Source organism: Macrotis lagotis, chromosome 7 (assembly GCF_037893015.1).
Source record: "Macrotis lagotis isolate mMagLag1 chromosome 7, bilby.v1.9.chrom.fasta, whole genome shotgun sequence".
Lineage (NCBI taxonomy): Eukaryota > Metazoa > Chordata > Mammalia > Peramelemorphia > Peramelidae > Macrotis > Macrotis lagotis.
In genome coordinates this window covers 48,179,337-48,193,827 of record NC_133664.1, presented here as the reverse complement: position 1 = coordinate 48,193,827, position 14,491 = coordinate 48,179,337, and the positions used below count along the sequence as shown (strand labels likewise).

General features: G+C 39.8%; 2 protein-coding genes across 2 annotated transcripts in view; one reads left to right on the top strand and one right to left on the bottom strand.

The window, feature by feature from the left end:
- Window positions 1–47: 47 nt before the first annotated feature.
- Window positions 48–14,491, bottom strand: part of LOC141492497 (protein lifeguard 2-like) — a 51,795-nt gene continuing 37,351 nt past the window's right edge. The window contains 2 exon segments of the mRNA XM_074192819.1: window positions 48–2,817; window positions 13,336–13,383. Of these exon segments, the coding sequence (XP_074048920.1) occupies window positions 13,371–13,383 (13 nt within the window). The 3' untranslated portion in view covers window positions 48–2,817; window positions 13,336–13,370.
- Window positions 56–5,128, top strand: LOC141492496 (ankyrin repeat and IBR domain-containing protein 1-like). Its single transcript, XM_074192818.1, has 2 exons — window positions 56–1,541; window positions 1,851–5,128. Exons 1-2 carry the CDS (start codon window positions 1,449–1,451, stop codon window positions 2,592–2,594), a joined length of 837 nt encoding a protein of 278 aa, XP_074048919.1. The 5' UTR covers window positions 56–1,448; the 3' UTR covers window positions 2,595–5,128.

Genomic DNA, 14,491 nt, shown 5'->3' with positions numbered 1-14,491 from the left:
AATACTATACTAAATGTTTCTCCAATTACCTGGGTTCAAATCCGGCTTCAGACACTTAATAATTACGTAGCTGTGTGTCCTTGGACAAGTCACTTAAACCCATTGCCTTGAAAAATCAAAAAAAAAAGAATGATGTAGTTAAGAAAAAATGGAACAGCTCTGAGAAAACAAATATTTCAGTACAGTTGGTAGAGTTGTAAACTGGTCCAGCCTTCCTCAAAAGCAGTTTGGAACTGTATCCCAAAAGTGCATAAATTGTGCATACCTTTTGATCAAACAAAGAGGGAAAATATCCCAAAATACAAAATATTTATAGCAGCTCTTTTTCATAGTGACTGATTGGGGGGCATTTCATCAAATGGGAAATGTTGAACAAGTCATGGGGCACACATTTGTGTATCTGTATTGTAAATGGTTCTGTATTGTTAAGAAATGAAAGACGTGGTTTTTGAAAAACCTGGAGATTTGTGTGAATTAATGTAAAGTGAAATAATAAGCAAAACCAGAAGAACAATCTAGATAATAATATTACTATAAACAGACATCTCTGAAAGAATTTAAAACTATCAATACAGTAGAACCAATCACATTTCAGAAGTCTCCCCTTCCAGACAGCTGGTGGACTCAGTACAGGTTGAGGCTTTTTTTTTTTTTTTTTGACATGGCTAATATGGGAATTTGCATAACAGGCTTTTTTTTTCTTGGTGGGGGGAGAAAAAAATCAAATTGAATTTTTAAATAGAAAAACATACAAAGAATATAATAGAAATGGTACATGATACACAGGCTTCATCTCTGCTGGGATGGGGAAGGAAGCCCAAGATTCCAAGAAGCAGAGAAGACTAGGGAGAGCATTCCAAAGCAAAAACCTCAAAAGGGATGGAGGGTTAGGTGGAAAGCAGCAAGAGTGGCTGGTCCAGAAGTTGTGGAGAGGAAAGAAAGAAGGTTGGAAAGGCAGCAGGGGACCAAGCTGTGAAGAGCTTCTGGTGCAAAACAGAGTTTATATTTTGACAGTGGAGGTGAGAGGGAGGCATTTGTAGATATGACCAAACTTGATTCTAAAGAAAATCTACTCTGAGCTTGTGTAGAGGGGTCTGGGAGTAGAGGAGACTCCAGGCATGGAGTCCAAGGAGGAGACCTTGCAGAAGTCCAGGGGAGACTGTTGTAGAGGGAGATAAACAAGATTTGAGATTTGATTGACTAGATCAGGTGAGGCATTAAGACTGACATTGAGATCCCAAACCTGAGGAACTGGAAAAATGAGGGTAAAAATCTGGTAAAATAAAAAGGGGGGGGGGGTGATGAGATTCTTTTCCTCAGTCCTTTGACATACTAAAATCTATGCTCGTTTCAATTAATTCTATTCAAGGCCCAATTATCTTTGATACAAATTGCTTTGACCAGATACACAAGAAGGTGGAAGCAGCAGCAGAAGACATGGGGCCTCGATGGTGAGCTCAGCCTCTCTGAGTGTTCTGCACAGCTCCTCTGCTCACGACTATACCTCTGTGAGCCGCTCTGAGAACCAGGACTCACTTCAGGTACTTACCTCCTCCAGCCTCACCTTGGCTTCACTTTGTCTCTAGTCTTAGGTTTTCTTCTCAAAGAATCTGGGAGAAAAGATCACATATTTTTTAAGTTTTTTTAATAATTGTAAGTTTTCTTGGGATTTGCCAGGGTTAGCAATAGTAAAATTATGATTAGTTTAAAACATAAAGTTTTAAGTACATTTCTAAAAGTAGTTAATTTGCTTTATGAAAGTAAGTCATTTACCTTTTGTTATAATGTTACTGTGTATGGGGTGGGGTGCGCGTGCACATTCACATATAAATAAATTTTTCATTTTAAAGGCCCTGAGCTCCCTGGATGAAGATGATCCAAATATACTGCTTGCTATCCAGTTGTCTTTGCAAGAGTCTGGGCTGTCTATTGATGAGGAAACTAGAGATTTTCTACAAAATGAGGCATCATTAGGAGCAATAGGAACTTCTCTCCCCACAAGGCTGGATGCCATCCCTATGACTGTGGATAACCCCAGGGCTGCTTTGAGCAGTTCGGAGCTGTTAGAACTTGGGGAGAGCGTCCTGAGACTGAGCACAGACAGCAATCCCTGTTCTGCTGATGGCCTTAGTCCTCCCCCTCTGAATGATGCCAGAAGTGAATTCTATCCGACATCTAGTGACCCAGACTCTGCCAACCAGGATTCCAACCTGAACGAAAACCTCCTCGGCAATATTATGGCTTGGTTTCATGACATGAACCCCCAGACTATTGCCCTGATTCCTTCTGCAGTGCCAGAAACCAGTGAGGATTCCCAGCTGCCATGCGCAGAAGGTGAGCCCGGAGGCCCCCTAGGCCCAAAAGTCTCCAGGCAGGGGCAGCCAGCAGAGCCCAGCCTCCCCAAGGATGCTGGTGAAAGCCATGCCCAAGGACCCCAGTCAGAAGAACGTGATGCCGAAGAAAGTCGAGAGTCAGGATCTGCAGCTGGCATCGGGGCTGGCAGCACAGCCTGCAGCACGGATCCTGGCGACGACGGCTCAGGTCAGACTGATGAAACCTCCGAAGAATGGACTGAACAAGTGCATTTGGTGTAAATCCATGCTTTACCTTGGGAACCCAGAGAGACAGCAGTTACCGATGGGTATGCTACACGTAGTGCTTAGTATGGAGACTGTCCACACAATTCCAGCTCAGTTGTGGACCACTGACAGGATTGATACATTGGCGTTTGTTCCATCCGATGGTCGCTCCTTTTTCAATTTGAACCTTTCAAGGAATTTCCTTTGCATTTCATTGGGTAACATTTTTCCTTTTTCTCTGACAGGAAAAAAGGAACAAGTAAGTTGTGTTCCACATCCCCAAGAAAATGCAGGCTCTGTTTAGCCATAGGTTGGCAAAATTAAATTTGAAACTATAAATTAAAGGCTAACTCTCTGAATCTTTTGGTGGTTTTTCCTAAGAACTAGTTTTTCTGTATTTTAGAAGTTGATAAACCTAATAATGTCTAACCTTCACTTGCTAATTTTCGTGCTTCAGTGTAACATTTTTTTCATTTTCATTTTCTTTTGATTTTAAACCAGCAGCGTGAATTGAGAATATCAGCAGCTCCTCTTTAACGCTGCATCCAAAACAATGTCATAAGTTTGTTTGGTTTTTTTTTTTACATAAATCGAAGATTTTTCCATATCTATTTACAGTCCAAATGTGCCAAACTGTGACTAGCCGGGCTGTCTAACCAGAGAGATAAGTGTTCAGTGGCCTTTAGGGCACCAAAGCAATCTCATGATCCTTTGGAGTAAAAGGTGTGCAGTGGTAGCCGTGATATTTTTGAAATTCAATGGGCTTTTATTGCCATGGAGACTGCATTTAAATGTGTAGCCTGTAGCTTAAGTTAACTAACCCTAATGCTGCTGTTAAAACCAGTTTATTTTAATATTAAAATACAGTTGATTAGCAACAGCGGTGCTGTATTTTAAGAGACACTTTATTGGAAGTGCAATCATAGTTATTTGTTTTCACAATTTTACAATGCATTCTACTTACTAATGGGTGCAATTACTTTTAATGGTAAATATTTTATAAACTAGAGGGAAATGGAGTTTTCATGAATTATAGTAAATCCCACAATTATTTAAGGAAAAAAAGTCAATAAGACATCCTGCGCAACATGTTACTGTGCCTTTGCCTAACCTAAGTGGATAGTTGCCAGTTAAATAAGTAATTCAAATTTCAGTGTGTGTTCTCGAGTAACTATGCTATGAATTGCGATGACCTCCATAAAACCACCCATGGCCTTGCCTTTACAGTAAATATAACAACTAAATGTTCATTCAGTTTGTTTGCCTAAAGAGCAAACACTGAGATGTATTTGTTTAATTGCACAATATTCATTTGCTGTGTGATTACTGTTTAGTGTTTTGTTTTGTTTTTTAATCAGACTTCCTAGTTATCAGTGTCTTACTGTGAAGAAAATATTGGTCTTAGTGGTAAATAAGAATCAATGGTACAGTATGTAATGACAACTGGAGTAAATTGTTGGAATGACTGTTTTACTTACATATAATCAAAACTAGCATAACAGTCTGCAAAACAGACAAACAGCACTCACTCCATTTTACATTTTGCTAGATCATTACCAGAGACCTGGAGACATCAGATTTTCACTGCGGAATATATACAGGCCAATACCAGACTGGGTAAAAGACTACATAAATACTGATGAATACCTGTATGTAACAGTTAAGTTTTTTGATTATTGTTTCACTCCAACCCACTCTTGAAATCTTTTTTCCCCAATATCCTATGGGCAGGATACCATATTAGCTATTAAAACATTCCTCAGATTTAAAGGAATTTCCTAGCATCAACTATATGGGGACTATTACTTTGACACAGAGATAATAATAAATCTACATTATCACTAGTTCTCTTATCAAAACAGCAACATTCATTCTTTACACTTAGGTTTTGAGAAAAGATTCATTTTGTCTACCACATAATATGTGAAAATATTGATGTTCCTATTAAGGTTATTTTGGGGGACAAAATCAGTTTTATCTGTGGTGGTAACCCGAAATAATCCATTGAAGAATTTTACAGATTTATTTTAAACTGACATTAGATACCAATAATTTCTGTGAGTTGTAATTTCTCACTTGAAGGTCACAAAGATTCTTTGTATCACATTGTGATGTCGTGCGAAGCTGCAGTTGCAGTAAGACACGGGTCAAGAGGGCTCTCTCTGTGAAGTTAGAGACCATGGCAGGTCCTGAGTCATATCTAACTTGTTTTAGGCAGTCGGTATATAGCCTTTATTTCTGTGCTGTTCTATCTATCCTGAGCATGAAAAACTATCATTCGATTTGTATTTTCTTGGTACACATTTTAAAAACACCGGTCATTGACTTAATGATTCAGAAAAAAGTTTGGCAAAGCCTATTTTGTAAACAAGTTAATTTTATAATGTAAAAATTACTCTAACCTTGAATTGTTATTTGCACTTTCATAGTCTATACTTGATACATTCCCACTTTATATACAGTAGGATTCTACAAACATGTAGATGTTTGGCCAAATGAATGCTGTTAATAATATGTAAAATTCTTTGATTAAACATTTATTAATTAAACTACTTCCATTTGTCTCATTACATTTTGGACCAATTCTTGAGGCTGATATGCTTTTGAAATGTCTTCCAGCATGATGGGATTAATTTGATTTCTATTTATAAAATAATTTGTTTTTTGTTTTTTTTTAATTTTCTATTATGTAACCCCTGGAGTCTTTTTTTTTTTAATTATTCCAACAAGAACCCAATTCCATGATACTGGGGTTCAGTTTGTGAATGTGATATGACCCTGATGTAACTGGGTTGCCCACATTCTATCAGTATCTCAGGAGAAATCATTGACAATTTTTGATTGAGTTTTCAAACTCTATACACACACGGGTCTCTAGCATATAGAATGAACGTTTTTTTTTAATCTGTATGTTACTTGGCATTTACAAAGCCATTCTCCTGGGGCAGGTGAGCATTTCTGCTGGGTGAACAGTAGCTACTTATTCATCCAGTTGATTAGGAGAAAGGGGCCTCGGAATGATTTTTTTTTAACTGTGTGGATTTTTTTGTCATTTTTTTGTATTTATTTACAGAATTGTATTAAATCATAGGTGCTTTTAAAATCTGTTTTTATGAGACATAAATGCTCGTTCTTTTGAACTGTATTAACTATGCCTTTCAGTATAAGGAAACTGAAGCTTACCTGCTGGTATCCATATATTTATATGTTTGTTATTTATTGTAGCCATTCACCTAACCCATTTTGGTTTGTTTAGTCCTAAAAATATTTTTAAAGTATCTGTTACAAGTGAAAATCTGAGACTTAATGAAGATGGTCATTCTGTAAAAAAATTAAATTTGATTTCAAGGATTAAAATCTAAATATTAAATATTAGTACCAAGTTTCTTTTTTCAGGCCGAAATGCAGAAACCCCATGGAAAAGATAAATGTTGTCTCCACGGAACCATTATGACAAGTAGTTGACAACTCACTAAGAGTAGATCTTTCTGTATTCTTAGCAAATGATTTATATTTCTTATTAATGAACCCTAATAAACATTTTACCAAACTTGACAGGTGTGCATTCTGCCAAGACATAGGAAGGATTTCCTCGTCTGTTTTCTGTGGCACCTTGTACAGTTCTTGGTCATTCACATCTCCCTTGTCCCTCCTTTCCCTACGAAACAAATAGGCTGAGGAGCCAGCTTGGCTCCCTGGTCTGGACCATCACCTTCCCAGCAGTCGGTTGTGTTCCCCCCGGCAGGTGCTCTCTGTGGAGTTGGAAGAGTTCCAAGAGATCCCCTGCCCTAAATCCCAGGGTTGAGATTAGAGCCAATCGAGTTGGGGAGCCAAAGAGCAAAACACACACATATGAAAAATAGTAAGTGTTGCATGGCAGGACACTGCTAGTCACATTAAATTCAAGTAATTCTCATTAAGTAGCTTTAAAATCATTAAAAAAAAAGATTTAAATTATCATTGTGGTTTCAAGTCTTAAAATTTATATTGTGTATTATGTTTATATGTGTATGTATGCACACATATACATACAGACAAACATAAATATCTCACTATAAGACTGCCTTTTTTCACCGGACAATCCTTTTGTGTTTTCTGTTTCCAAATCTGGAAAATGTGAAACTGTAACTTTAAACTATTCCTAGAGTCTGAGTGGGTTCTAGCTGTTTGGTGCCTCTTTTTGAAAATGGCTTGTTTGCTAGGTTATAATTCAGAGTTTTTCAAATGGGGATGTTTTAATAATATTTGCTACATAAGAGTTGCCCACCTGGCCTTGCTTTCCACATCAATCAGTGAACATTTTCTAAGCAACACTCTATTCCTGGTACTTCTGGGATGTGGGAATACAAATGAAACAATCCACACTTAAAGATGAATGAAAACAGCTTCAGTTGAGTGATGACGAGACACCAGCAAGATTGGGCTATGATTGGAAAGGAAATAGATCCCCCCCCAAGGAGTCTGAGGACTTGGGTGTGCTTGAAGGAAACAGGGAAGGAACCAGGCCATAGAAGTTGAGGATCCAGGGGGGGGGGGGGGGTGATTAAGGTCTTTTGAAGATGATGGGAGGGGAAAGGATAAATCTGTCGAGAAGCTCATGTAGGAAAGGAGCTCCTTGTTGTCGGAGACCAGGAAAGGCGTTTGGAGATATTAAAAATGAGTGGAGAGGGGCGGCTAGGTGGCACAGTGGATAAAGCACCAGCCCTGGAGTCAGGAGTACCTGGGTTCAAATCCAGTCTCAGACACTTAATACTTACCTAGCTGTGTGGCCTTGGGCAAGCCACTTAACCCCATTTGCCTTGCAAAAACAAAAACAAACAAAAAACCCTACAGTAGCTGCTTGGGACAGTATTTTACAGAAACCAAAACCAAGGCAACTGGTGTGAAACCTAGAGGAGCTCAAGTATTTAAAGAGAGCTCCAGACTCCTAGCTCCAATGTGCAGGTAGCTCAATGGCCCCATTATGCACTGAGTCATTTCACCTATTTGCCTCAGTTTTCTCAATTGTAAAATGAGGTTTATAATAGCCCCTGCCTTGCAGGGTTGTGAGGATCAAATGAGATAATACTGTTTCCTTTCTTCTTTTCTAGTCTACAGTCTTCCTCTCCACCTCCACCTGCTGAAATCTTTTTTTTGAGCCTAGTCAGGTGTCTCCTCCATGCAACCTTCCTTGCTTCCTCCCCAAATAAAAGCAATTTTTCTATTGCATTTTAAATCTCTCCTTTACCAGTCTCATTTTGCCTATATCAATATTGATCTTTGTTTGTTGTATCAGTCAACAAACTACTTATTAAAAGAGCTTACTGTGTGTGTGTGTGTTTGTGTGTGTGTAATAGGGGAGGGGATACCAATTAAGACCCCATAGGGAAACTAATTTAAAGTTCTATCCTTGAATTAGAAGCCATCACAAGTATAAGATAAAGAAGAAGCCAAACAACAGAACTGGAGGTGTCCTCCCCCCAGTCAATGCAAACCAAACAAGATAACGCCATCCTGTACCAAAGAGGCAAATGTTTCATTCGCCACATACCTCTGCTTTGGTCCTATCTCCTATGGATGCTGTTTTCATTCAGGATATCTTGCCTTTCAGGAAGAACATGGATAAGCTAGAAGCTGGATAAGATCAGGTGTTGAGAAATCAGGAGACCATGGTCTAGGAGGAGTGATTAGAGGAGTGGAGATGTGTTCTCTGAGATGGGAGAGCCATCTTCATATATGTGCAAGGCTGTGATGGAATGTTGGGTCCCTGATCAGACATCGTATGTTGAGTCCCTTTCTGGACTCCCTTATCCTTCCCCAGGTGAGCATTGAAGGGGCAGGAGGCAAGGAAGACAAGTTCTCCCTTTGTACACCAAGGTCTCCAAGGTCTCTGTTTATTTTCCAAAACACAAGTGCTTAAATATTCCTCCCAGTCTCTAATCCACTCCCACTCCTGTGGCACTTAGTTAAAATAAGGCTCTGATGCTCAAGGACACCAGGTGATGATAGTTTACAGTGCTCCCACACACAACAGTCCCTAACAATGGAAGATTTATTCTTTTAGGCCCAGGGTTCAGTATTAGTGCCAGGGACTTGGGTTCAATAGAAGGTAAAACTCTCTAACAATTTAGCACTCTTCAAAAGTACAAGGGGCTTCCTTGAGAGGTGATCAGTTCCCCCCTCCTCAGCAGAAGTTGGAGAGTGACCACTTTGTCAGCCTCATAGCAGCAGGGAGCTACCTTGCAGGCCCTTTCCATCTCCAGGCTTCTAGGATTCTTTCAGGAGAGGTTTGTTTACAAGAGTCCCCAAGAGACCATATGATAAGGCCTTTCTCATCTATAAGGTATAACAGAAACGATGCTCTTTAGAATATATTTTAGCCACTCCACCATCCAGGGTCATCCCCAGTCATCCTGATTCTTATCTGGCCACTGGACCCAGATGGCTCCAGAAGAGAGAGTAAGGCTGATAACTTTGCACAGCCATCCCTTACTTAAATCCAATTTATTTATTTATAAGGCATTGGCATCACCTCCCTAATGTCATGGTCCTCTCTTTTAGAATGAAGGACAAAAAACAACCAGACCCCAGTTATATATATATGACTATCAGAATTAGTAATAAACTGTAATTATTCAGTTGTTCAGAAAATGAAAATCTTAAGGTCAGTGTTATTCCCAACATCCAAAACTTAACTTTTCCCCAAATCATCCAATTTCAATATCATTTCACATCTTTTCCCCATGGGGGAAGTTAACTCTGTGGGACAGAAGCCAGATTCAGAATCTATCGAACAAGACCACAGTGGAACTCTCCAACCTGATTCAATTATTGAATGGCACAAGACTTAGAAAGGAAGCAAAATACATCCAGGAAGGGAGGACACTGTACTAGGTGGAAGTATTTTTAACTTGGACCCTTCCACATCTTACACCAAAGGGATCCACTTCCCCACACTTCTCGATGATGCTCCTCCTGCCCATGGATTTCTGGGAGAATTTTATCATCCTGAGGATGCGGGGATCTGCTTGTGTGGTGGGAGCTTCAATGACCGTGATCATGACATGGTAGTGGTTTCACTCCAATCTGGCAGCTTTCCATTAGACTGAAGTCTCAGCATCTGGGGTGGAATGCTTCTAACAAAGCCCTCTAACATTAGGCACTGAAAAACTTCTGCTTGTGTTATTCCAGGAGAGGCCTTTGAACAGGCCCAACAAAATAGATCATTATTAAAGACCCTTTGCCAAAAATAGCTGTATTATAAAATACTAAAAATACATATATACATATAGAGTCTAGCAAGCATCACCAAGGGCTTGTTGGTGTTGAAAAATACCAGTGGCTCCTTTCAAATGTTACAGAGAACAGATTCATGGGTACAGATTTATTTTAAAATTTGCACCACAAGAATTAGAAATTGAGGGGATGCCCATCCATTGAAGAAGAGCTGACCAATTTGTGGAATGTGAATGGAATGGTATTGTTCTAGAAGAAATGAAGAACACTTGGGCAAACCACTTAACCCCATTGCCTTGCCAAAAAAACAATGATGAACAGACAGAATGGAGAACAGAAAGCCTGGAATGGAGGCTGAGTGAAGTGAGCAGAACCAGAAGAACATTGTACTACACAGCAGCAGCAACGTTCTGGACACAGTGGTAATATCAGTATAATGTGATGATCAGCTAGGGTAGACTTAGCTCTTCTCAGCAATACAGTGATCAAAGACTAAAAAATGACTTGTGATAAGAAACTATTCACCTCCAGGGAAAGAACTTTGGAGTCTAAATGTGGATCAAATCTTACTATTTTCACTCACTCTTGTAATTTATTTTTGTTTTTTTCTTTCTCATGGCTTTCCCCTTTTCTGATTATTTTTTCACGTGACTAATATGAAAATATGTTTCACATGATTGTGCATGTATAACCTTTATCAAATTACTTGTTGTCTTGGGGAGGATGTAGGGAAAGAATGGTAGGAGGGAGAAAATTTTACAAAGAGAAAACTATCTCTACGTATGATTGGGGGGGGAAATCAAATTCTATTGAGATTTAAAAAAAACAACTTGCTCCACACTGAAAAGGTAGGCTCAAGCAGCTACTTGCAATATTAACCTCTTACTTCTAATCATGATGGGGAAAGCATTTTAAAGGTCTCTGGGACATTACTGAGCAAGGAACATTTGAAATTTATTTATCTGTTTATTTATCTATTTATTTATTTTAGGTTTTTGCAAGGCAAACGGGGTTAAGTGGCTTGCCCAAGGCCACACAGCTAGGTAATTATTAAGTGTCTGAGACTGGATTTGAACCCAGGTACTCCTGACTCCAGGGCTGGTGCTTTATCCACTGCACCACCCAGCCACCCCCTAAAATTTATTTTTAAAATAAGTTTTATTATCTGTAATTCTGTATTGACAAACACCAATGAACATGAGTGAATGCAATGTGTGACAAAATGTAGGCTGCAGATAACACTGAAAAATCCATCACAGACAAGATTACTTTAAGTAGAGGCATTTAAGGAACAGAGCTGAAACATTCCTGGCTCGGGAGGCTTTAAAAAAGCCATCTTGTCCACTCTGACAACCCAGTAGACCCTCAGAGACCAAGGGACTCACACAGGGTGACTTGGGTTTTTGAACCAAGGTGGTCTGGATCTCTTTCCATCATATCATTCTATCCATTTACCTCTGAGAAGAAATTCTACTTAGTCTTTTGAGGAAAATTGAGGTGAAAGAGGAAAAGGAAAAAGAGAAGAGGAGGGAGGGGAGGAAGCAGCAGGGGTTTGATACAGTTGATGCTTCTAGAAACTCTCAAAGTCACTGGAGGTTGAATGCCCCCTATCCCTTCCAGACTAATTATGCTGCACCCTCTTCATTAAAAGGTCATTATTGTGTACTGAAGATCTAAGGATTACAGTAACTAACAAGCCATATGTGTTATCAGTGTGGTCCTTGTGGTTATAAAATGAGCATGATATAGCTTTGGATAATCTTTCATGCACATGACTTGCCATTAGGTGGACACGAGTTTTAAATTATTTTCTCAGTATCCACAGATAGATTTGGCTGTTCTATCCACTCTTTCTCGTTCTGTCCCCCTTCTGAAGAAACAGAGTACCAGCAAGATAGGCCAGAGTTAGGGCTGCAGTCCTCCTCAGAAGAAGCAACTTTCCCTAAGTATCACATTCTATCTTTCCAATTATATGTTGATGTAATTTTCAACATTCATTTTTTAAAGCTTTCCCTCCCCCCCCACCCTGTGATAGAAGTAATCTGTTTATTTATCTATTTATTTATTTCATCACATACTAAAATAGCTGAGCTAATGAAGTCATCCGGCCCCTAAATGCTTGATAACTGAAAGAATGTTAGCTTTCTTAACCTCTTTGGACCTCAGTTCCACTGTTTGAGAGAAAGGGAGAGAGAGAGAGAGAGAGAGAGTAAAAGGGAGGAGAGAGAAAGAGAGGGGGAAGGGGAAGGAAGGAGAGACAGAGAGGAGGAGGAAGGGGGAGACAGAGAAGCCTATGGATGAGCCAAATCATGACTCTCCAAGAAGTGGGATGGGGTCAGTCCTTGTGAGTTGTTTCCTCCCATCTTATCAGAGAGGGGGAAGATCTCTGGCTGCCTGGCTGCTCCTCTCTAGCAAGCCTAAGTGTTACTGAGAAGCTCATCTTTCACAATTTCGGTTGGCAGTGGGGTGGCAATGAGGAAAAGAGACAGTAGTTGGAGAGAGCAGCTGAAGCAGCTTGGTCTCCCTGCCCCAAAGCATCTTCCCCACTGATCCATCTGCTATTCAGCTGCCAAAGTAATCTTCCCAAAGTGACCTCTAGGTCACCTCCTCTCCAAGCCTCAGTTTCCTTCCAAGTAAACTAGGGATGATAGCCCATAGTCCTTGTGAGGAAAATCCTCTCCATGTGTTTAGGGGCTAGACCACTATGAGTTAATCCTTTTCATTTCTGTCTGTTCATGTTTATGCCAATTTAAAAACGAATGAGTCCCTCTCACTGAAGTCAGAGTTCAAATCCTGCCTCAGACCCTGGCTTTGTGACCCTGGATCAGTCTGTTTGCTCCCTCTCAGGGTGGTTGTGCATGAGATAATGTTGCCTGGCCACCGTAAGCACTTGATAAATGCTCATACCACTGGGTGATGAGCAGCTGGTCCGGTGATCAAAACCAATTCTATAGGACTTGTGATGGAAAAGTCATGCACATTCAGAGAAGAACTGTGGAGTCTGCATGCAGACCAGTTTCCTATTAAAATTTTTGAAATCTGTTTTATGTTTTTGTAGTTTTCCCTCTTTTGTTCTGATTCTTGTTCTACAACATGACTAATATGGAAATATGCTTAACATTAGTTATAGATGTATATAACCTGTATCAGATTATTTGCTGTCAAGGGGAGGGGTGAAAAGAAGGGAGAGGAAAAATGTGAAACTCAAAACCTTACAAAAATGAGTGTTACCAACTATCTTTCCATGTAGTTGAAAAACTAAATTAATCAGTTAATAATTAAAAATAAATAAATGCTTGCTCCCTTCCCTCTAACCTGCACTGATACAAGGAAATCAATAATTGGATTTAAAAAGATCCTTGTGTTCATCTGGTCAAAGGCCATCATGCCAAGGTCTTTACCAGGTTCCACAAATGTGGCACCTTGGGGGTCTTAGTGACATTGGGGGCCTCTCTTGCTGACCTTAAGTAATCTCAATGCCATCAAAATCACCTACTTCCTTTTTAAAAAGCCTGAGAAAAGGAAAGAAAAATGGACTTACCACTGAAAAGAATACAGTTCCAAGGGCAGCATATATCAAATGTAGCAACTGTAAATTAAAAAAGAGAAAGTCAGGGTGCATTTAACACAAAGGTGCCAATGAGACAAGATCTGAGAAGACTCCCTCCTGCCATCATCATCACATTTACTGGGCATCATCAGAACTTGGGAGCTTGTAATAAACTGGAGACAAGACCTTTGCTCTCTTTAAACCTGAATTCTGAAATGACTATGCATTGCCTTCACTCCACTCCTCCCCAAACCATCTTCATTCAGGCCCTAGTTGCAAGAACCTTCTAATTGCTTTTCCTTTTTCCCTCCTTCTCCCTTCTTCACTCCATCTTCCCCCAGAGCCACTAAACTGTTAATGCCAGTCAGACCACATCACCCACCCCCTTCTGGCTTCAGAAGTTTCACTAGCTCCCTATTGCCTTCAGACAAACTCTTCTTGGCATGTAAACCTCCTCCTAGTGTGGCTCCAGACTCTTCCTACTCATGGATTAAAATTGCACCCTAGTCTTGGGATTCTTAATGTTTTTTACATCACAGACCCCTCTTTGAACTGGTGAAACCCAAGGACTCCTCAGAGTAATGTTTTAAATACATAAACAAAAGTTAATCAGATTACAGAAAAACTTATTGAGATGACTGAAATGCAGCTATCGAATTTTTTTTTTAAAAGTTCATGGACCCCTAGGTTAAGAGGTTCTTAATCTTGGTTGTGGCCAGAGGACCTTCCTTTTCTGTTCCATCTTCACCCCCACACCTTTCACATTTCCCCTCTATACCTAGTCTCCCCAACACCTCTGCCTCTTGGAACCTTCAAGGCCCCGTCTTATAGAATCTTTCCGGTTGTCCCAGGTGTTACACTTTATCCCCAACCTGATTCTTTTTAAGTTATTTTTTAACATTCTTTCCCCAAGGACATACCATATCCCTTGAGTAGATTATAATCTCTTTCAGGGCAGGGACATTCTCATGTTGGTATTTGCATCCCCACTGCCCACCAAGATAATCCCAGCAGATGCTAAAGAAATACTAGACTGATAGATAAAATCAGATCAGTCAGATACAGTCTTAAACACAATCAAAGATTCCTAGAAGCAAATGATGGTAGCACTCAGGAGAACTATGGAGGGTAGGGAGTGGAAAAGAGC

What these genes read in the sequence shown, in the direction of transcription:
- LOC141492496 (XM_074192818.1), top strand. Translation starts at nt 1,449, where the DNA reads ATGGTGAGCTCAGCCTCTCTGAGTGTTCTGCACAGCTCCTCTGCTCAC. An exon ending in AGAACCAGGACTCACTTCAG is followed by an intron (nt 1,542 to 1,850) that starts GTACTTACCTCC and finishes TTCATTTTAAAG; the next exon opens with GCCCTGAGCTCCCTGGATGA.